This window comes from Haliaeetus albicilla, chromosome 16, assembly GCF_947461875.1.
Source record: "Haliaeetus albicilla chromosome 16, bHalAlb1.1, whole genome shotgun sequence".
NCBI lineage: Eukaryota > Metazoa > Chordata > Aves > Accipitriformes > Accipitridae > Haliaeetus > Haliaeetus albicilla.
In genome coordinates, this window is record NC_091498.1 from 12,519,389 (window position 1) to 12,543,156 (window position 23,768).

General features: G+C 48.2%; 1 protein-coding gene across 4 annotated transcripts in view; it reads left to right on the top strand.

The window, feature by feature from the left end:
* Nucleotides 1–23,768, top strand: part of LOC104313402 (USP6 N-terminal-like protein) — an 88,180-nt gene that overhangs the window by 49,435 nt on the left and 14,977 nt on the right. For 3 of the 4 annotated variants that reach the window (XM_069803506.1, XM_069803507.1, XM_069803508.1), the window contains 7 exons: nt 7,001–7,074; nt 7,580–7,665; nt 8,452–8,491; nt 9,218–9,298; nt 17,252–17,359; nt 21,550–21,659; nt 22,602–22,650. In XM_069803506.1, the coding sequence (XP_069659607.1) occupies nt 7,009–7,074; nt 7,580–7,665; nt 8,452–8,491; nt 9,218–9,298; nt 17,252–17,359; nt 21,550–21,659; nt 22,602–22,650 (540 nt within the window). In that variant the 5' untranslated portion in view covers nt 7,001–7,008. Of the gene's footprint in view, nt 1–2,514; nt 2,665–7,000; nt 7,075–7,579; nt 7,666–8,451; nt 8,492–9,217; nt 9,299–17,251; nt 17,360–21,549; nt 21,660–22,601; nt 22,651–23,768 lie in introns of all 4 variants that reach the window. The other variant, XM_069803505.1, reaches the window with a different exon arrangement.

Here is a 23,768-nt window from a genome sequence, read left to right on the forward strand (position 1 = left end):
ATCTATGGGCAGTCATTTTCAAAGATAAGACACTTAAAACACAAACCTCCTTGCAATTCAGCTGGCTTATGGGTCCTCATGCTCCTTAAAAAAAAAAAAAAGCTTGCTTGTGTGCTCTTGAGTTTTTGTTGTAGTCAAGGAAATAAACATGCAAACAGGATCTCCTGTATCTTGGTTCATCCTGCTTGATAGTAATTTCATTCCTGAAGTCATAATTCACTTTGCGAGTGCAAGTTTGATTTCCTTTTCGGTAGCAGGGTTGTAAGCGAGTGCCGGATTTGGGCTAAGATCGGTGATGTGCAGCCTGGCGACGTGTTTTTTTGAAGCTGGTGCCTGGCCAGGGCGTTTGAGTCTGGGTTGGCTAACAAGGGAAGAGCTGCGGATGGGGATCAGCAGAAGTCCTCGATGCAAGCGCCTTGAGCGTGTTGCCCATTTGGGGATTGAAATTTGGGTTTCTGGTCAAAAATACTGCGTCAGCTGCGATGCCGGAGGTGGGGACGCTGGCCGGCCTTGCACCGAGACCTCGGGAGCAGCTCGACTTCTGTGTGGGGAGCCGGCTCTCCTGAAGCAGAAGCTCTGCCCGTGGCTGGCGGCGCGTGGCCCTCACTTCCCTTCCTGCTGCGGCTCGTCGACGGCCCGCAGCAGCCCGCAGCTCCTGACGGACGCCTTAGGAGGCTTTGAGCTTTCCTGGGGCTGTGGCAGTGATCGAAGCAGACCCAAAGCCGTGCTCGTTTTGGCTGTGCTTGGTAGGTCCTTACAGTGGTGTAACCCCGCGGCTTTGCTTTTGAAAGGCTTTAAGCGCGTGGGAGAAGAGCTTCTGATGACAGCTCCCCTCAGCTCGCTGCAGCCGACTGTGCCCCCCGAATTATACCAGGCAACCACGACGGGGCCTTTGCTGCGAGCCGATAGCCTGCACGGTTTGAAGCATCTCGAGGCGCCTGTTCCGTGCACTTAATAAAACCCTGATAGGGTTTATTCGGCTTTTCGCAGCTTGCTTCAGCCGCTTTGCAAGCAGACTGTTGCACCGCTTCGCGTGGCCGGGTTTATTCCAGAGCGTGCAAGCGTGTGAGCCACTGTTACAACTACTAGCAGCTTTACAAGTGAGAGCAGTGCTTTGCTGGGAAGTGATACAGACTCCACACGTGCCTTGTGTGAGGGTCTCACCTCTTAGCACATGTTGTATAAGCGTTGCCACTTGCATGGATGAATAAGCATTTCCTTTAAGCCTGTTCCCCAAAGGAAAAATTGCAGGCTTATGCCATAGACAGCTAAAGACATAAAATGTTGTGTTAAAATGTGCTTTTAAAATAGAACGTGAAACAGGAACGGCAACTTGTTGAGTTTCAGCAGTGGTGGATGTGGTTGTAGTAAGTGTGTACCTTTTTTACTTTATTCCACAGCGGTAGTTTCAGTCTGATACAGGCCAGCGTGGTGTTTAAGTACAGTGTGTCAGTCAAAACCTTTTTTTTTCTTTTTTTTTTTTTTTTTCCTTCTCCTAACAGCAGTCTCTATTAGTCGTTAACTGGGCACACTCAGGACTCCAACACATCTTCACCTAAACTCATTTCTCCTTTTTCAATGACCTTCTGCTTGCAATAGCATGCAGAAAAGAAATTATACATGTTTCTGTGGGCTGGGGTGCAGCTGGACAGGAGAAACGTACGGTGCTGTGAAAGGTTACTGAAGCAAAAATGCAAATTTTAGAAGTTTTGCCCTGAAGATGGAGCATGCTGAGCAGGGGTGCACGTGGTTGCGATGACTCTGCTTGGGGTAGGTAACTTAAGATTTTGTAACTCAATTGGCTGTATGCCTGCATCGTGCTTGCCTTTAATGTGCTCTAACTGGTGGATGCAGCGGGAACGGAGAAATAACCAAAACGTGGTCTGTCATCTCAAGTGTCTTGAGTAGGTACTTTTCTACAGTATAAAATATTTAAAAATTGGGTTCCAGAATATCCCCAAATCCAGCCCAAGGCTGAGAACAAGGTGCTATGCTGTACTCCTAAAAGGAGGAGATTTTACTGATATTTTCATTTTCAAAAGCCCTTCTGCCCGGTGACACTGGATCTACAGCTCACCTTGCAGCAAAATGGTGAAGTCAAGCAATACAGTCTGGTGGTAGTGCAGACTGACAGTATAAAACCTGTGTAAAACCAGTATAAAAGCATGTAAAACTTCTGTACTTTCCTTGTAAGGAGGCAGAAAGGGCTTGAAGAGACTGAAAATTCAGGAGCTTTGGCTCAGGTGGGTTGCTTGGTAGCATCACCACAGCTATTCCATTCAAAGGCTGGGAAACTGCTTTCTGGCCAAGGTCCCAACAGCAAAACCGCTTTGCAAGGTGGGCTCGGAGCAGTTGGATCTGGAATCACATTTGCAGTGAATTTCCAAGAGGGCATCTCAAGGTGTGCTGATGTGCAACCACCCGCAGTGACCATCGGCTGAGCCTTCGATGTCTCAGCTCCAGTCCTTAGACCACATCCATTTGCATTTTTGATGGATTAAATTCTGCATACAGGTCTCGCGTCCTGGTGGAGTTTAATGGAAGTTTGTCCTTGTTTCATATAAATGGAGCAGTGGGAAGGGAGACAAGGACCTGGTGGCTGCAGATGTGGCCTTGGCAAACAACCTCAGTGGAAAGAGGTGGTGGCATCTGTGTCTTCTGCAGGTACCGGCACAGGGGGAATGAACCAGGCAGGGTGATGGCCGATGGGTTTATAGGCGGGAGACATTGTCGTGGATGGGGGTGACAGAGGATGCGTGTGCATCCTGCCCCTGGGCCATGGGTGATGCTGGGTTCCTCTTTGGAGCAGCGAGCAGGGTTGCAACATGCGGGTGGGGTGACTGCTGGCCAGAGGTTCTCCACACTCCCGGCCAGACTGGTCCCGGTGGGTACCACCTCGTGCGGGGCAGTGGGAGCTCGGCAGATCTTACTGGGAAAATACGGGGGCCTGGGGGGAGGGTTGCAACCGTAAATCTGATTTATGGATAACAGTTTTTACACTGAGTCTTTGGATTTTTGAGGCAGACACCTTCTTTCCGTTGCCAATACTTGAGATCTCAGCTGGCAAATTAATTTCAGTAAAGTTCTTCTCATCCAAAATTTGGATATTTTATTTCAGGTTTGCTGTTGGCTAGATAGTGTTCAAAGTGGGTAGGCAGTAACATGCATTTTCATTAAGCATCTTTAGGCTTACTGTTGCTGGGATTCATTTTTACTTCCTTAAATTGTAAACTGGAAGCTGCAAGTTTTAGTGTAAGATGACAGATGATGGGGTTTTTCAACTCATTCTTTTTAAAAGGAACTAGTTGGTAACTTTGTTTCCCAGCTGAATTTAAGTGTGCATGGCTTGGGGCTTTCTGTTGCTGATATCCTAGTAAATTTATCTAATATCATTCTTGCATTGTTCACGGTTTCTTACCATTTGTGTTCATAGCTGCTTCACCTTGTGTATTTTTCATGGGGAAAAAAACCTCTGTTTGCTGGGAAAATAGAGTACTCACAGGAGAAAATTGGGTGGCAGGCTTGGGAAAGTCATTTGAGTGGTGTATTTAAAAAAAAAGAAAGTTATCAGTCTTATATAGGTATATGGAGAAGTGTGGCAGGTACAGTCTGTGCCTATTTATAGGTAGCCTATTTATATCAGGGCAGAATGATGTGTTTCCTCAAACTCTGCAGAAAATAAATTGTCTCAGTAGTTTTCTTATACACGAGGTGTTATTTCCCTCAAGCAAATGCTATGACTTCATGGTGTCAAACTACTCTGGAATCCAAGTATGTGCAGAATTAAATAATAAATATATCCAGCTTCAATATCTATATTTGACATAGGCTGCTAGAGAGCTAAGCTGTATTCTGTTCCCTCTCCAGAGTACTTTGAAAATCACCTAGTCAAGCACAGCATCGCCTTTGTACGCCAAAAAGCTGCAGTATTGTGGTCAGACGCCGAGGCCAGTGCAGCCACTTGCCTTCTCCCTCCCTCCCTCCCACTGCCATCAACCATTTTCTCTGCTTTCAAGTTTTTTCCTAAATTTGGACTTTTGCGCTGTTCTAGTAGAAAGAGAAAACAAATGTGCACATTCCAGGCATGAGATGCAAAACTGGCTCCTTTGCACCAGTCTGGCCTTTCTGGCTGCAGAGAGGCTTTTACAGAGGCAGATGCCAAAATACATGTGGTCTTGCTGCTGTTTTCTGCTGTGTAAACCCTCCCATGTTACCGAGCCGCTCTTCCTTTGGTTATTTTATTACAGAGTGTGGTCAGAGACGTTCAGAATAACTTCCACTTTGTAAATGGCTTGAAAAATTGCCCATTTATTTTGACATAAAGTTTATTTTTTCCCTCCAGCCTGCAGAATATTTGTATTTTTAGCAGCACATTAAGGACCTCATTTGAATTCTTTGGCCCCATAACAACCAAAAAACAATGTCAGAAGTGGGGGAGTGAATTTCCCTGAGTTAAACTTCATGGAAGAAAGATGTGAGAAGAAGAAGATGCAGATATATTAGATGACACCGTAAGACAGTTACTCAGACCTTGCTACTTTGAAAAACGAAGCTGTGACTAACATGTATTGAGCAAAATTCATGGGAACATTTGAAGTAAGAGCTGCAGCTTGGAAAAATAAGAGAACAAAATAAACTTTCATATTTCTATCCTTGTGTTTTGATTGTGGAGTCAATAACAGGGAAAGGTACACCCGTTCCTGCCATGAATTTGAAGAGTTTCCTTTTTTTCAGGTGTCTGCATAGGTGAGTGTAAAGCAGTGAAATGCCTGTGCTGTGGGCTGATAACATCTCGTGAAAGAGCTGCCCTGGTAGCCCTGATTATTGCGTGTGGTTTAATATTTCTATCACACTGCTGGCAACTGGGAGCAATGGCTGCTTTCAAAATGAACAGTTAGGGAAAGATGGATCTCCCAGCTGTCTCCATCTGTGCCTGAAAGACACAGTGGCAGCGAGCAGGTTGCATTAAGGAGTTGGTAAGATGAGACAAATAATTGCTTACGGATGTCCGAAGGTGCAGAGAAGTGAGCTGAGCCTTGGAGAGCACTGCTGCTTTTGCTCATCATATCTCCCCCAGTTGTTTTTTTTTATTGCTCATATTTTTATCCCTCAAGGAAAAATCACATTCTTCAGATCATTCCAAGTGCAACGCCGTTGGCTGCTCAGGCTCATCCAGTGCCAAGCACTGCTGCCGAGATGCAGCTTCAGCCAGAAGCTGGGGTAGCATGTCCAACAAGAACCCTTCAGGTTCCTCCTGAAGGGAGGTCAGGATGGCCCCTGGTGTCCATTATAGACTGCAACGGCAGCTTGGAGTAAACTTGTTCTTGAGCAGCTGTTGCACAGTGTTTTATCAGTGGGTAGCAATGCTCCTCTTCTCTGCAAGGAGGTGGTCACCAGCACTTTGGGAAAGGACTAGAGCACAGCAATGCAGGATTTGCTTTCCAGCTTTAGACGCGACATGTCATCCTGAGCAGCGGTCAACCTGCTCTTTTTTATTTTCAAAAGTCTTTTCAAAATTTTGTAATTTCTTGTGGGAGGCTTTCAAGTCTGTTCTGCTAGGGGGATCCCAGATGGTCCAGGGAGCTCCTTTCAAGCCCTACAAGAAACCTCTGGACTGTATTATTGAAGTTGTTTAGCTTTCAGATGTTCTGGGTAAATCACTGGATCATTCGTAATGTGACAGTGGAGAAAATGTTTTAAGGCTGTGGTGGCTCTTAGCAGTTTTTTCCCAACCCTGCTGAATCTTTTTACAGCAGATAAAATAGGCAAAATCTCCTTAGAGCAGGCAAAATGCAGTCTGCCCCTATAACAAGCTATTCTAAGAGGCTTTATACTCTTAAGTGTTCAAAAACTTTTCCAAACACTAAGCCACTTGCAACTGTGGACTAAAATTATTTTACCTTGCTGTTCTTGAAATGCATAGTATCTGTCTGGGACCTGGGGCAAGTCAGCAGGACTCTGAAGGATGGAGCCATGTAGGTGATAAACACAGCATGACTTCCCAGTGCTTATCCTGTCTGCACTGAGTAGGGTTTATAATTCATAGCAGAAGTGTGGGAAAAACTTAAAACTATTTTTAAAAGCTTTAAAAAAAAAAAAAATAAAAGGCACCTAAGCACTGGGGAAGGGGAGCAAGGGGAAGATACCAGGAACTAGTTATGGCTTGACAGGGAGGATGCTCCTTTGGGCTGGTACAAGACAACACTCAAGTTGCGTTTGACGTGGGAAATTATCTTGCTCATACGTATGTGTATATGACAAAGCAGAGCAGTAGGCACAGACCTCAGGGAGCTAGACCAGGTCTTGTTTAGACCAAGACTGATCCATCTCAGAGTAGATGGGAACTCTGCGGTCATCTTGCTGCTGTGTTGTTTTTCTTCTGGGGCTGTGTATAGAAGGTAATCATCTAGAGGCAAATTTACCTGTTGCCTGCACACTTCAGCAGACAAAAACTTCTCCTTTTAGTTTCTCCTTTGATGTTAAATCTGCCTTTGGATGCCCCTTCAGAGCATCTCATGGCTTCACATCCATAGCTGAGGGCAAGAGCGTGGTGGTTTGCTGTCATCCACACATGCTATGCTGTGCATCGCCCAGCTGGCACGTGACCTGTGCAGTGCAGGAGCTCTGTGGCTGGTTTGTGTGTCTTGATTTAAAAGCACAGTGTCTTTCATACAGGCATGTCTGTGCCTAAGAACAAAGGCACGGCATCTTGTCTTCCAGCAGACGAGACTCCCCCTTGCTCAAATTCCTTTGTGTCCCTATGCAGGGGACAGGGGAACTGGTAGTCCTGCTGCATGCAGGCAAGCTCCATGCACGCTTTGTGCAGGGGCTTTTCAACCTCAGCCTGATTTTAGCTATGGGATATGGCTGGAAGCTAAAGTTGTCAGCAAAGGTTTTTTCTATTAGCACTTTCCTAAAGTATTTCCCATACTGTGTACACATTTACTTATCTCCTCCCCCCTTCCCTCCCCCTTTCTTTTTTTTTTTTCTTGCTTTACAGCTTCTGACATGAAGAAAGATATAGAGTCTTTAATAGCCCAGGAAAAAGCAGAGATCGTTGCCAAGTATGAGAAGGTACCAACCTTGATGTTTTTGCCCGACATGCTGGCTGGGGCTGAAGCTATTCAATCGACCAGGAATGCTTCAACTAAGGACTTTTGCCTCCCTGCAGGCATCACCCCAGGAACCCTCATGCCATCAGGCTTCATGCCAGCTCTCCCTGCCTGCTTCTGCCTGCACATCCCCTCTCATCACGTCCCCAGAGTTTCTCGCAGATCCCATGTACGCTAAGCACAGATACCAAAAAGTCCTGGGCTTCTAGTGCTTCAGTGCTCCCTTAACACCACAGTGGCTTATGCCTGACAGCACTGGTTTCTCTGATGGACAGCCGTTCCCAGCCTGTAGCAGAGGCACACCGGGGATACTGGATAGGCTGAACTTGTGCATTTTTCTCTTGCCTGCATTGTATTTGTCTCTTTAGAGCAGGTTTTGGCCTTCTAGCATGTGGGGAGGGAGGGATGCGGGCACTTGGGCATTCCCAATGCTGGGGCCTGCTCACGGGTGTCCTTTCTGCTTTCAGGGCAGGCAGGAAGGAGCTCAGATTGACCCGTGGGAAGATGCCGATTTCACGCTGTATAAGGTTACAGACCGGTTTGGATTCCTGCAGTAAGTCCTCCTGCCCTCTCCTGTCCTCTCTGACCCGCACGTCTGTGCAGACCATCCATCTGCACCAAGCGTGGCAGACCCAGCATCTTCCCTATAAGCCGCTCCATGCCTTGGCTTGATCAATCCCAAATGCAGGAGGAAAGACTAGATGTGCCTCCTCCCTCAACCACACGTATTCAAACACTGATGCTTTGAATCTGCTGCAAGGCAAGGCTTAGGAATGGTTTCCCGTCACAAGCTTGGCGTCTGAAGGTGCAGGCTGGTGCTCCCCTGCCTCCGTGGAGGCCTGCGGTGTGTCGCAGAGGGAGAAGCTCTTGTGGTTGCCCCTGATGGTTCAGGGAGGTGTAGGAAGAGGTGAGACAAGATACCCGAGTTCTCTGTTCCTTTAGGAAATCCCCATCCTAAGTGAGATGCCGAACAAAAAGTTATAGTAGTAGGTCTTTTGTGTGCGGGGGGGGGGTTGAAGCAATGGCTGTCCAGAAATCCATCCCACCCACCCCCACCCTTTTAATTGCTGATCATGTGCTTATTGAAGGGGAGCTTTATGACCAGGATTTCCAGCGATGTCCAGTGCTTGATTATCCCCCAGCAGCTCCCATAGGGTGGTGGGGTTTTGGCTGGTGCTTCTTGTGCCTCTTCCTCCTCAGGGACAGCTGTAGGAAAGTCACGAAGCCCCCAGGCCATATCTCCTCAGGTGCCTGAGGCAGTCGCTGAGCTGCAGCGGGCCACACTCCTCCACACCCTTTCTTGCCCATAGAGTAACCGGTGACCCCCTTGCTTTTCCAGTGAGCAGGAGCTGCCGACCCGCACCGCCTTGGAGGAGAAGGTGAGAGCTGCCGGCTCTGTCATTGTGGGTATCGGATCCTTATCGCACTGGCTGGGAGGGTATGGTTTTTGAGGAAACGGATGTGCAAGCGAGAGCGAAGCAGGCAACCAGGGTGCACTGGTCACTGCTGTTCACACAGAGGTGGGAGTGCTGCACGATGCTCAGCTGTTGGAGCCTTTATTTTGCTGGGTCAGGCATCTCCCATCCTCCACGCTGCACTGAAATCGCACCTTTTAAAGCAATTCTGGGCTTTTTCCTCTCTGCTTTGGCACAGTGTTCAGCAGCTGTGGCTTGAAAATGGGTTTGCTTGTGTGGCGGAATGTGGTAGAGGTTGCAGGTAACCATCATCTCCCCTGAGCTGGGAGCATGTCCTCTGTTAGGATCCTGCTAACTGGGACTAAATAGCATCTCGTTTCTGCCAATCTGATACGATGATGCGATTTGAGGCTAGCTGAACCTGCAAAGATTTTTGTTGTCAAGGAATACTCATCTTGGAAATGCTTTCTCTATGTTAAGGCTGTGTGTCTTCATTTTTACCAATGCTGCTTTAATTACCACGAGTTGAAATCACCAGTTCTTGCAAGCACCTGTGGATTATTCCCACCCGCAATGCAAGGTCTTTGCGTAGAAGTTTAAACCTAAAGAGGATGAAGTTCTGTGTCTTCAGAATGTATCTCATGGGGCTTTTTTCTTAAATTTGTCTTGTCTTCTTCCCCCTTGCACCAGCAAAAACAGCAGGAAATCGAACGTGTGGACAAGTGGCTAAAGATGCTGAAGAAATGGGGCAAATACAGAAACAGTGACAAGGTAAGGAGGAAATGAAAGAGCACGTGTCTGGAGGGATGGGAATGGTGCATCCTTCTAATGTGTCAGGCTTTTGAAAAGTTCATAGAGAAACCAGAGATCACTGGAAAATACTGCCTAATTCTACCTGTTAGTCTTTAATACTTTAAATCTTTCCTTGAAGTTGCTGGGTTACCAGTCAAGGGAAAAATCCTGTTCTGACTAGCATAATTTTAAAAATTGTTTCCTAAATGCTGCTGGCGTGTTTGCACTTCTGCTTCCCTGTGCAAGCAGGAACACAGCAGAGATGTTCATGTGCCCAGCTGGGTCCCTGCCCTGAGAGCAGGGGGCATTGCATGCTGCAGGTCGCTTCTATGTCTCCACCACCTGGGAATGGCGTGGGAGATGTGACTGATAATGGTCCAGCTGATGTTCCTCATAATTTTCCGTGGAGGGAGAACTATTTGTCTAGGACACCACCTAGATTTTGTGTTTTGGTCCTAGCTGTGCCTCTGAGAAGCCCCCAAGGTGTTAGATTGTGCGCACCCATCTGTGGAAATCAAGGATGGAGACAATAGCCTTGTGTGTTGGCTTTGGTGTTCAAAATAAGCTCTGCACCAAATGCCACTGCAAAATTGAGTTGGTTTTAATAAATAATATTTGTAATATGTTCCTGTTACAAACCTCTTGAAACGAAAAACCCTTGAACCTAATGACAGGACCCTTGCTGGGTAAGGAGAGGAGTATTACGCCTGAGCTGCTCTGCTTACAGCACTCTGCACAGGAGAGGGCTGAAGCCCAGTGTCACCTCGTTGCCACAGCCTCTGCAGCCTCCTTGTTTGGCTGGAGGAGCAGGGTGTTTGGCTGTATTGCTTCTAGCTCCTTCTGAGAATCCTTGGGAGAAACTTGAGCTCGGTTGAAAGGTTGTGCGGAGGATATCGGCATAGCTGCAGGGTGGGCATCAAGCAGAGCATCTCCCTCGCCCAGCCATCCAGAGTGATGTCAGGTTCACCCAGCCAAAGACTAGTTGTAGTCTCATCCTTTTTTAAAAAAACCCAGCAAAATCTTACCTTCGTTACAGCAGGGATGGGATGGAGATGGACTTGGGGTTTTATAATTGTTCTGTTCACTTCAGGGTGGTTCTAATTATTTTGTTTATCAGTGCTGCTCCGTGGGCAAAAACGGATGCTCTCCCATGGCTTTGGTTTTTCCAATTAGAAGTTAGCACTAATTGGTTAGTGGCCTTGTGGGTAAAACACCAAATTCCAGCAGAGTGCAGGGAATCCCTTCAGGTCCTGGGGGCTGTTTGGGATGGGTAATGATGAGTGTTTTTAGTATGCCTTGGCTTCCCTGGGTCAGCCAGTGGTGACAGACAGGATCTGGGGTGAGGGATGTGTGGAGTGGTAGTGATCCCCATCTGTCTTTTGGATTTACCCCGATAATTAGCGGGTGTGTTAAGCATGCTGCAGCTGATGTCGCTCAGGTCTGCTAGATGGCAAGGGGCTAGACTGGCAAGCGGGTTTTGAGGGTCTTTGGGTCAGAAAATCACAGAGCTCTTGTAATGGAATAAATGATGTTATTTATAACAGCCCGTAAATGGTTGATGACTCTTGGGCACAGACGTGGCATTGTCCCCGTGCTGGGGGACTGAAAATGGCCACCCCCCCCCTCCCAGCAAATGGAGAAGCAATGCTTGGCCCCAGGCAGGGAAGGAGGAGTCTGGTGACCCCGGGCAGCAGAAAGGAGCTTTGGTTTCAGTCCCGTCCAGCCTAACACCCTGCTGCCTTGTGCCAGTGCAAGTGCAGGCAGGAAGGTCCGTGCATCAGAGAAGCCATGCAGCGTTAAGTGCAAAGATCCTGACAGGCACAAAAAAAGTGCTTTAAAAAAAATAATAAAATTAGGTTGTATCCTTCACCTGGATGTGCACCCCCATGCTCTTGTGTCAGGAGCATGGAAGCTGCTCGGAGATTCCTGCTGCCACAGGTCGGTGCAGCTCAGACATAGCATTTCAGGGGCCTTTTGCTGGGTCACAGTCATGCTGTTCAGGTGGCTATGGGGTTTTTTTCTAGCTAAAGTAAATGTGACAAGCCCTTGATCTGATCTTTCTAAAGCAGAGTGGGTTGGTTTTGTTCCCTCTCTGAGCACTCGGGCTGTCACATCTGCATTGCACGTTTCCTTCAGGTTTGTTTTCGCCACTTCGCTGATGTGATGGAAGCCTGAGTGTCACAAGACAGCAGCTCTGTGTTATTTTAATAAAGACTAGGATGTAAGCTTTGAAAAAAACCTCATGCTGAAGACAGAAGCCTTCCCTTTGATGTTCATTTTGATAGACTGCACTTCATAAGAGGGAAAAAGGATCTTGTTGCAGGAACCCCAGGCAGTTTCACAGGGAAGCTGCCCTGACTTTGGCGCTGCTGGAGTGATGTAGAAACCTGTCTTATTTTCCAGGCTGGGACTTTCTGGACTTCAGGGCCAACCTTATGAATCCCAGTTCATGTGACGGAGCTGGCAGACGGCTGACCACATCAAGTGCTTGAAGAGGGACTCTTGGCTTATCAAGCAGGCTGTTGTGTTTTGCAGCATCTTAGTACCTGATTGGGGCGTAGGTTGTTGTCCCAGCTTCTGGGTTGTGAAACGTCAGCAGGAGGAGGGAGGTTGTGTACCCATCCAGGGCACTGGCCCCAAAGCAACCACTTGTCAGTGGGCAAGAAAGCAGCTTTTTCAGACCCCTGCCATGAGCCATCCACAGAGAGCAGCAGGTTTTGCTCTCTGTTCCCCCACCTGCTGCCAGTTTGCAACCCTGTGTGCTGCTGGTTGCAGTCTGGCTGTTGTGGCTGTCACAGATTATAGGAAAAAAGGCTGGAAAAAACCCTAAAGAGGAGGGCTTTTTACAGTCCTTAGCTCAGGATGGCCCAGCTATGCCTAAAATCATTCCTGGCATAACCTTCTTTCAGGATGAGCAACAAATAGGATTATCTCAATTTGAAGTGATGCCCTGGGGTTCCTTGTGCTCATCACTGCATCAGATCTGTCTCCATCTCTGTTCTAGATGCACTTCTTAGCAATCTGGTTTAATTTCAGTAGCAACATCAACAAAAAGTGACACCAGCACAATTCCTCGCATGGATGGGGTTAGGCTGATGCAGTGGTGCCTTGTCCTGGCTGTACTTCCACAGCCAAAAGGGTACAAAAATAAAGGACTCCATGCAAGGACCACACTGCTCTGCAGAGTTCAGGTACACAAACCTGCCAAGAAGTGCTAAATTGTGTAATTCAGGATTCAGCACAGGGAGGCTCAGGTGGTCTGTGTCCTCTTCACTGCTGTTTTAAACCCATGTTTAAATCCCAGCCTGCCTCTGCTTGGGAAGGTTAGGAAATGGTTGGTGCCATGTAAGAATCTACACAGTTAAGGCAGCAGAGTTTTGCAGAGAAAAAAGAGGCTGTGCTGCATGTGCTCCAATAGTGGGATAATTTATTTATCATAGCCCTGAAATAAGTGGATTTCAGCCAGAAGTATCAGTCTTAGGAAGAGGATACGACCCCTGCATCATTTGCAAGCTGCTTCTTGCTGCTGGCCATGTGGGATGGGACCTTTAGAGAGGGATGTCTTTCACCAGAGTTGTCTGTTTTTTAGGCAAAGCCTGTCTTTGTGCACAGGGGTAGCCTTGTCTCTGCTAAGGTCATGGGAGTGCAGGGTGTTTAATCCAGTACATGCCAGCAAAGCGGTTTAGGATGAATCAGGGATCTGTATGGACTGACACAGACCCCCAAGAGCGAATAATCTGCTAACGCTGGGGAGAGCGAGCAGATGTTTGTCGTGGCAGGGTCGGCTGAAGTCAGGTCTGCCCGCAAATGCCACAGGAAAGAAAGAGGGTTGTGCCTGGGAGCTGCAGGGTGACTTCTGTTGCTGTTTTTTTGCCATTTTGGAAAGGCAGATAGCATTTTCCTCTCCCCCAAAAGCAGCCCTGGTAATAAATGTAAATGTCGCCCCCTCCCCCAACACATTGTCTTTAGGATTTAAATTTGCTCCTGCTTTGCTGCTGAAGCTCCTGCAGACCTGCTGGCACTCCATCCGGCATAGCCAAGGCTCCAGCTGCAGGGACAACAGCTGAGTTGGGAGCAACCATTATCTATTCAAAAACAAAACCATGCACAACCAAGTCCAGGCTGTCAAATGTCTTGCATGGCCATCTCATCAATCAGGCGGCTACATGGTGCAAAAAACAAGTCCTCTTCTGTAGGGTGGTGGTGGTCATGGTGGTGGTGGTGGAGGCTTCACCCACCACTCCAGGTGAAGATTTTCACAGCTCAGCTCCCCTGGTGCATCACTGGTGGAGGAAGTGAAGGAGCCCTTCCTCTCCAGAAGGATCAGTCTTTGAGGCCTAAAGGAACTGAGGAAGGGGGGCTGCTCCGCACTTCAGGGTTTTGTAGATGTATGGTGGGTATACGGAGAGGCTTGACACTGAAATTGCCATGCATACCCAAAACTTGGGCATTACTTCCGCAGTCTCTTCCTGGTGGACCATGCACATGGCTGAGAAGCTAACAGTGACAGGCTCCAAAATGTGAAAGTGAGCTGAAATATGTATATTCTGCTTTAAAAAGCCAACCCACCCCTCCCAAACCCTTTTGAACTTCAGTGTCTTAACTACTGCAAAAAGATGTCGTGTGTTTTAAGGCAGTGACTCCACCCCTCTAATTAAATGCCTGGAGCACTTGGTTGGGTACTTTTCAGAGGAGATCTCTGATGCAGGAAGATGGAGCTCAGGTCTGTACTTTTATAGTCTTCCCCATCCCACCTACTGGAAACAAACTACATGGGGAGGGGAGAGATGGGGATGGGGTGACGATGGCCTCTGTGCCACAAGCCTTGTATGTTAAAGTCTCAAGAGGGAAGATGATCCTATGGCAAAACCCAGAGCAAGTTTTTAAACACCATGGGTTCAGTCCTTGGCTCTGACACAGCCTTTCTACACAGCATCTTGAGCCATTCCTTCGACCACCAGCATCTCCATTTGTGAAACGGGATGATGTCCATTCTTCCTGCCCTGCATTGGTCTGTCAGTCAGTCTGCATGGGGCATGGTGTAGGTGCTCTCTTCCCATCAGTAAGGTCTGAGCGGTTTATAAGAGACAGAAGATGGTGACCTTGAGGGTTGCTTTTTTCTTCTCACATGGAGCAGGAGTTGCCATCACCTGCTGTCTTCCCAGCATAAATGCTGCTTTTAATGGTAACTTCCCTGTTTTCCTTCAAGTTTCACAATGAAGGAAAATTGCTCATTTTAACTCCGTGTGACTCACAGCTCTGAGGTTTTATCACTTTCACATCTGGAGGCGGTGGGAGGAGGAAAGCCCTTGGATAAATAACAGGGAGACATTTCAGTTCAGTTCCATCTCAGTGTGTTTTGTAACTCCCCTGTTCTGTCACACTCTCATGCAGAGAAAATCATTAGAGACATTAACTATATGCCAGTGAGGGTTGCATTCATTAAAGGACAACAATACCAGCTCTGGGAATTCAAAACAAAATCACTTTCTTCCCACAGAGCTCAGCATCATCTTCTACCTTGGCAGCTGTCAGTCATTCTCTCCTAATCCATTAGATATAAATAATTTTTTCTGAATTGGTGATTTTATCTGAATTGGTACATCCTCCAGTTTCTTGATCCTATCTCAGCTTTTGCTTCGTGAAGTCACAAGCGCTTGTGGGAGCCAGGCTTTCGTAGGCACCTTACCTGTACCACTGTGGGGATGTGGTTCATCTAACCCCATTGCTTTGTGTCTCACGAGGCATTGTACTTCTTTCGTCTTGATTTAGTGACTCTTAGGGAATGGGAATCTCTTGTTCGTCTCCTTGGTCTTTCAGCCATGGGCCTGAAGCTGTCCGCACGGCACAAAGGTTTGCTGCCCTCCAGAAACACCTCCTCAGGTGAGCTTGGACGAGTGGAGTGGCTCCCCTGGGTGTGCAGATGGTGAATTAGTGATGTCCAGCTTAAAATGTGGAATGTGTTGAATAGAATGGTGGCTTCTGTGGTCACATCTTGGTGGTGAGATGCTTTATAGGGGGCAGCTCTTATTTGGTGCGTACAGAGGGGAGGACAGGATCTTGCAAAGGATTTCTGTAGGGTATGGTCCTGGCTATGCATTAGACCTTCAAAGCTGGTGCTAGGCAACACCTGGGGCAGAGCAAGCATTTGGCAAGTACTGAGAACTGGATTTTAAATGTTTAATGTCCATTCTACTTACAGGATCAGGATACATTACACTGATACTTTCTGTGTCCGCAGAAATACTGAAATATTTACCATAATGGCGTGAAAAAGTGTTCTAACACACGTCTAGCTCTCCTAGTACTACATGGTGGTCTTGGCATTTATTACATAGCTATTTTATACACTAATTTTGACTGGGATAGTGGTGTTATTTCTTTGCTGTCCCCTAGCCTGTCTACTTGAACCCCACCTCCTGTCTCGTCTCATGTTAGCTCTTTGGGACAAGAGCCGTTGTGACTGTGTTTTGCACTCAGTAGGTGCAGTGCTGCCATGCAGATGGTAACGAAACAAGAGCACGGGTCTGTGCTCTCAGAGGCTGCGAGCCCAGGCGGGTTGACAGTGCAGTGCCATGGTTATGGTCTTTATAACCTTGTGCATAGGCTGGCATTAAAAAGTCAAGCTAGAAGTGAAAAAGCTGATGACACAAGATGGGTCAGAAAGGAAAAGTAACAGGAGCAGATGTTCAGCTTGGTGTAAGAGATGCAAAGGCAACTTGGTAGGACCATGTCCAGGAAACCTTCTGCTAGGATCTTGATGCTTCCCTGTGAATTGCGGGAAGCAGAACGCCCTATGGAAAAAGAAGACGGATTTTGAAGGCAGTGAATGCATTTGTACCAGGCAATGCCAGTAGCTTCAGTTGGTTGCCTGGTTGGGCACTGCCCTGCTCAGCCCTAAGCTCATTCCCATGACTGGGAATCCAGCACCTCTGTCCCCTCCCAAGGAATTGCCCAGTCCCGAGGGATCACCATGTCACAACGTAAATCCCCTCCGTGGCTGGAGCTTGGGCACGTGCAGCAGGTCCTTCAGCATACCCCAGGGTCCTCAGGAACCTGGGGGAGTGCCACAGTTGGCTTTGTAGTGCATCTGCAAGGAGTTTCATGGGTAGGGTGAATGAAAGGGTGGAAAACATTCAGAAATGAGGCTTTTTTTCTTTTTTTCTGAAGCTTTTTCTTTTAATGGAAGAAGTCAGGGATGGAACAAAAGCTCTTTTTTCTGTTTTCCATTGAAATTTAATGGTCTCTTTAGAGAGAGAGAGAGGGCTGTATGTCAAGAAAAAGGGAAGAGGCATCTGTGAGATGAAGTGAACACGTGGAGGCAGGGACACATGCACATTTGTCCGCAATCCCCCTCCTTGCTTGAGGAGTACCCTGCATGTTCAGGGGAGAGCCCTTGGTGTAGCCCACAGCCTCCTTTGCTACTTGTCAAGCTGCAAGAGTTGCTGTGGATACGTGCCTGTGGCTCTCATGGTAAGGGCTCTCCTCTCCAAGGGGAAATGTATTTTCCTCCCAGTCCCTGAGGATCCAGGTGAGAACAGCCATGCCAGGTTAGATCAAAGGCTTCCAAGCCAAGGGTGCTATGTCTGGTCCTTGGAGAGGAGTCCATGGGCAGGCTGGTGTGCATGGAATGGGACCGCTGTGAAGCACCTGAGATGTCTCCATGTATAAAGGTACCCGTCCAGCTCTTCCAGTAAGGTTCAAAGCGTGAGATGTGGCTTGATTTTGACTGAGTAGGTGTCTTTGATGGATGCAGGTGCTCAGCTCATCCATCAGATTGGAGATGCCCTCACTGCGCCAGCACAGGCAGAGGAAGTGATCGGTTGGTGTGTCCGCTCAGGTGGCTGGTGGTCCACAGCAGCAAACCATGGAGCAAATCTGTTCTGCCACCAGCAGGACCCACTAACCTTCAATGTGTTTCCCTCCCCACAGATGTGCCGGCGAGTGTACAAAGGGATCCCACTTCAGGTGCGAGGCCAGGTCTGGTCGCTTCTGCTGGATGTCGAGAAGATGAAGAAGGAGAATGAAGGAAAATATGAGGTACAGGCTCTTCCTGGCAAAGACAATGGGAGCAAGGTGATGGGGAGGCTGGTTTTGGTGGGGCTTCACCAGCTGGTCGGACCCGTGGCGGATGCAGGTGTCTCCATCTCCACCAACATGGGCAGGAGGGAAATGGGGGACCCTACGGGGATGCTTTAAGGGGCAGGGGTGGGCACCCAGCCCTGGCATCCTCCCTTGCAGGGTAGCAGCGTGCTGAGCACCCTACAACATGCACTGGTGGTGAGACCCAATCTGTTTGTGAACTGCTGCGACCTCTGAGAAGGAAGGGCTTAAAATTAGCGAGGGCTGAAAATGCAAAGGGTGTAGATTCTTTATCCATGTGTGTATATTAGGCTGGGCCCTTTTAGTATGTTCTCCAGCTGCTTTCCCTGATATGCTGCTTCCATTTATTCTGCTGGAAGGTGCAAGCAAAGATGCTGTCAGTGTTACTGCATCCTTAGGGCAAAGATGCAGGGAAGAGGAGGGGGAAGCGTAGCAAAGGTACTGCTCGCAGTTCCCTGAACTCCCTGGAGTGATGTGGAGTAGCCACGAATACCCTGAAGCGGGTAGGTGCTGGATGGGAGTACCCCAAACCTCTCCATGTGCTTGAAAATTTCACTCGGGGCATTTTGAAATGCACAGCAAGGTCAGAAGCCTTAAACCAGCTTTAAACCAGGTCATTAGTCGAGAAACCAAATTAAGGGTGAGGTGAGGGCAGGTCTTGCAAGCTTGGGGGGGGGATTTCTGAGCACAGGGTCCTGGCTTACACTTAGATGTGCAGCTGGAAGTTGACTGGCAGTGTTGGAAGAGCTTGGATTAAAGTGGCTTCTTTTATCTTCCATCTTCAATCTTTTTATAACTGTCTTGAAAGTTTCTGTTAAAAATCAAATAAAAATCATTTTTCTATTAAAAACACTCATCTTCTCTGCAGATAGGAGAAAAGTCTGCCTTGTGTTGCTTCCTACGAGAGCACTGCATGCTGCAGGCTTAGATTCCTTGGTATAAAATAAGCAATTTCTGTTTCATGTTTTGCAAGAACCCAAGTGACTGGGCTTGCTGTATTTTGTTATTTTTTATTTCAGGTATCTCGGCTCCTTTACACTGCCTCTTTCCATATGTAGCATGTGGAAGCCCTTGGTTGATAATTAACTTCTTTTCCAAACTTGTGTTATGATCTAGTTTCCATCACATACCCAAGAGAGGATCAGGGTGTTGTGGAGACAGTTATGTTTCAGAGGCAGGAGGTCGAGTGTTGCTTCCAGCGGTGTTTCTAAAAATCCCTGCCTATTAAGCAGGATGATGCTAACGCTCATTATAGTTAGTAAAGCGTAGATGTTAATAGCGAGATGCCGCTGGGATGGAGTCACGTGCAGGGGCTTCGGGAAGGCGGGCTGGGCTCATGGCAATAAGCAGAGATAACAAAGCTCTCCCAGCACGCAAATTCTTATCGTCCCCCCTCCCTTGAAGCTGTGTTGCACAGGCAGGGAAGCAATCCAAACAAATGAAAGTCACAAGGAGTTTATCTGTACTCCAGCGGGGTCTGCAATAAACAGGAGCTTCAGGGCTAATAGGCTTTGCTGGATGCAACCCCCCTACAAGCTCATCTTAATCTACCTCTTTTTTGGTGCCACCTGCCGCTAGTAATTAGCTCTCCCCTAGTTTCCTCCAGAAGAGGCTCAGTGCAGGTCTTGGATGAGGGGTTTTGCTTTCAAGAAGGGACTAAGCCTCAGCCCCAGCCCTGTGTCCTGGAGGGGCTGGTCCCAAGGCCACCCCATTTCTCCTTGGGGCATGAACCGTGGCACAAAAGCCTGGCTTTTGCATGTGCCTTGAGTTTTGAGCGTGCCACCTGGCACATGCCAGGTGATTTTATCTTTTTTTATACCCACTGCTCCCTCTGTAGAGGTGTTGCCCCCCCCTGCGCTTGGGCTGGCGGAGGAGCTACTTTTCCAGCCACATGGGATACCTTGCTCCCCATGTCCGTGTTACCTCCGGAGTGATGCGATTAAAAAGCCTGGTCTAGTTGCTTCCACAGTGCTTTATCTTATCCCAACTGTTGTCCAAGTCCTCTCTGTGCAAGTCTCCAAGTCTTCCTCAAGGCCGTGGCAGCTCAAGGCCGATGCTGCAGGAGGCCAGAGGCCACACTTGGTTTCAATGTGGTTGTGATGCTCTGCCTCCCTGAGGTTTTATAGCCACAACCAGGGGGCCTTGAGGAGAGCTGAGAAGGTGGCAGGAGAAATGTGCTGGCCGTGGGGCAGAACAGAGGCATCCTGGCTTTTACTGCTGCTTTGTAAAAGGTCTCTGGGATGGGACCTCCAGCTTCCCAGCCTCTGCTCTGCTGCTGGCTTGCAGGGCTCACGGCGCTCATGAGCTCGGGAGAGCATCTGTGGACCCCCCCAGGTGACTTAAACGAGGGAAACAAGGAGAACAACCCATCCTGGGCTTCTTGTTTACTATCTGCAGAATTAATAAAGCCTCCATATGTGCATGGAGGTGACAAAGTGCTGTGCAACCTACCTGCTATTCAGGTGCAGTGATTTAAAAAAAAACCCAAAGCAGGAGTTTTTACAGTTTTGGGGAGATTTCTGTGTTGCCAGGAAAACAAGAGGGCCTTTAGCAGGGAAATTTGAACTGAAGTGACCTGGTGCATATGAATAGTCATCTTGTTTCAGGTAGTTTGTCTGCTTTATAGAGGGCAAGGAGCTGTAGGATGCAGAAAGCACAGTATTTACAGCAGGGAAATGATGTTGTTCATCAGATCTTCATTCCATCATCACTTTTACCCTCCCTTGTCTTGTGCAGGCAATAATTCAAAATAGCCCCTGCGCTGTTGCTCCTCCATACAGCTGCTTTCAAGGTTGGAGTTAATATTCCTGAGATGCTGTGACTGCCCTCAGCGCTGGCTGTGCTGGACACATCTGGATGCTGTTAATGACCTTTTGGTGTTCCCCAGAGCTGATGTGGCCACCTTGAGAGGTCAACAGCAGCCTGGAGGCACCTTGTATCAGGCTGAGAAGCATTCATAAGAAGGCAGCTGCTGGAGCAGATGATTAAGTATCTGTGCAGATGTGCTATTTTCTGTCTCTTATGTGAGCAAGGAGGGGTCCTGACCCTGGGCTCCAGGCAAGCTGGGCTTGCTGCTCATGTCTGCTGCCCCTAACCTGCTGGTGGATCTCAGGCTGCCTGAAGACAGCCACAAAATATATTTTATTAATGCAATTAACCCTGGAGATATTAAAGAAGGAGGGCATGATCACCAGCAATATATAAAGGCTGTGAGATGAGGTGCTTGGCTATAGCATAATGGTCCTTGTCTGCATGCACAGGGCTGAGTAGTGGGTTCTGAATGGGACTGCTGTGGGATTCGTCCATGGAGCATCTTCAGCTTGGGACTCTGAGGGCACAGTTGGTTGAGGTGGGCTTAGCTTTGGTTTGAATTTCCTTTTTTTGCAGTGGGCCTCAGTCCTTTATCTGTGTGATGCTGCTTTAAATGATTAGCCAGCATGGGGGGAACATGGGGATTCTCGGCTTTGAATTTAGCTTCTGTTCTGGACTCTACCAGTTCCTTAAAATTTGCACCAATCCAAGGGAATACCCCAGAATTGCTTTTCTAGTGGAAACTCCTTAAACCTAAGATGATTCTCTTCTGCAGGAGAAGTAGTAGTTGGCGATCACTTCATAGAGTCCATCTTGTTACAGTTTGAACTTGATTATGACTGAGCCTCTGAAGCACTCAGGGACTTGGTGTGTACATCCGTGTGTTGGTTATAGGAGTGTGTCATTCCTTAAATGCCAGCAGAGGTCTCGATGCTGTATGACAGCCAGACTGGGTACCACAAAGAAATCAGAGTGGAATTTAATTGTAAAAGTTCTAGATTCTGAAAACTGGGTATCTGCATCGGAAGGTGGGCAAAGGCTGGGTTGGCAGCTGCCGCTGCCATAGTGTATGAGCATGGGGTCATCCCCTTCTCCCTGGGCCAGCAGCACAACCGAGGGGCCTGGGATTCACCTGCAGGCTGCAGATAGTTGCTCGCTGCAAGATGGCAGTGTCCCTGAGTCATTCTGCGATAGCTCTGTGCAGCTCATGACCTGCCACTCCTGTGGTAGGAAGCATGCCATCTCGCTGTGTGGAGGGAGGAGTGGGCTGAGATGGTGTCTGACTCCTTCCTCTTCTCTGCCCCTCTCCCTTCCAGCAAATGAAAGAACAAGCAAAGAGCTTTTCATCAGAAATCAAGCAGATAGATTTGGATGTTAACCGCACCTTCCGAAACCACATCATGTTTCGGGATCGCTACGGAGTGAAGTGAGTACGGGAGGCTTTGCGCAGCTGTACAGGCATCGGTGCCGGTGGGTGTGTGTGGGATGAGCTGGATGGGGTGGCCAGCAGCCCACTGGCTTGGACTGGCCACCACCCCCCTGGCTCAGAGCAGCTCACAGGAGACTAAAGCCACCTCTGCCTGCTCCACAAACCATCAGTGCATGGTACAACCCACAGATGTTGGGCTGCTGATTCTCTCTTCGGAGAGGTCCACACTGGACCACGTTCAGCCCCAGTTCTTGAGCCAAGCATCAGCCTGTTGCGGTGCCTTGTCCCCCAAAGTGCTAGGGTTGCAGTTGTAGAGGGCTTGGTTTGGGATGGGTGGGATGATGGGGTGTGTCTGTTGGGAGCTCCTGGGATGGTGTGGACATGGCCTCCACAACAGATGGGGTCAGAGAGGTTTGACAAAGTGGCTTTGTCACTTGGATGAGTCACACCTGGCTGCCCTACACAAACGTAAAGTCTGCAAGGAAGCCTGCACTGCGTATCTGTATGGTGATGACTCCTTTAGCAAGGAGGGAAGGGAGAAAGGAACCTACTCATAAAATGGTGGCAGTGCTTTCCCCAGGATGTATAACACTGGACACCTGGGTGGTTGCAAGTCTATTAAAAACCCACCACCACTCCAAACCCGAAGAGCAGGTGTGTTGAACAGAGCATGTTTGTCTCTCCAGGAGACGTGCTGAAGGAGCAGGCTGGTTCAGCCCTGCTCCGTGGGGCCACTGGTGACTCCCCCCTGAAGGAGGAGGTCCCATTGCACGTCCATCAAGGTGCTTTCTGGTTCTGTAAGCCCTGCTCTTGCAAAATGCTTAAGTACCAGTTGTCTGGGTGTTTTCAGAGCCTTTGCTCTCCGTGCGTACGCGTTGGTGTGCATACGAAGCTGGAGACCTCGTGCTCAGGTGTTTTAATATCCTTCTTTCTCCCCAGGCAACAGGCACTCTTCCATGTCCTATCAGCATACTCGGTTTATAACACCGTAAGTAGTAAGTTAGTCCAGTTAAAGTGAATAGCATTGTGCTTTATGTGTATATATATATAAAAAGATTTTTAAAAAGCTTTATATGTATCTATATATGTGTATACATGTAGATTTGTGTGTGTGTGTGTATATATATATATACACAGCCCCACATTTAGCCAGTGGTAATTCCAATTTTAAGTCCTAATACTTGTTTGTACAGACAGCTGCAAGACTTGCAGGCAGCACAAGTCTTTGCACAGTTGTTTCATACCCTTGTTCATTTTGTCACCTGGTAAATGACATCTGGCAGATGCAGTTTGGGCAAGTGTCAGCAAAGAACAAGGGATTGCCCTTTGGCTTTCCAACAAGACTAGCCTCCTGGCTGAAGGCCCATCATGTTTCTGACTTTGTCATACACTGAATGGCATCCTTGTTGAAAACACTGATTTATTACAGCGAACCAGTCATTTTTAGCTGAAGGGCACAGGCAGAGTAAGCCTAAATTAGCAGCTGAACCTACTGCCTCCATCTCCAGGAGGGGACAATTACCCCAGAAGGCACAGAAGATGCTCAGGGAGGGAGTCAAGGAAACAAAGACCCTGTCTTCCCTCATACCAGATAAATGCTTTACCAGATTTATTTGTTCTTTAATTACTTCAGTGCTCATGTGGGTGAAGGAATCCAAAACAGCATCATAGCCACATGCTGTTTGTCATCCCGTTCCTTGAAGTAGCTGCAGGCACCTCTTGTATTGGGGTTTCTGTCCCTCACCCTCCAGGCTTGAGCAGGGCTCGTGGTGGGCATTGCCTGCAAGCCCCTCACCTCCCACTGGAGGACCTGCTTAAGCGGGTCCAGAGGAGGCCATGAAAATGATCAGAGGGCTGGAACACCTCTCCCATGAAGAAAGGCTGAGAGTTGGGGTTGTTCAGCCTGGAGAAGAGAAGGCTCCGGGGAGATCTTATTGTGGCCTCTCCATATATAAAGGGGGTTTATAAGAAAGATGGAAAGACTTTTTGCCAGGGCCTGTAGTGACAGGACAAGGGGCAACAGTTTTAAACTGAAAGAGGGTAGGTTTAGATTGGACATGAGGAAGACATTTTTTACAGTGAGGGTGGTGATGCATGGGAACAGGT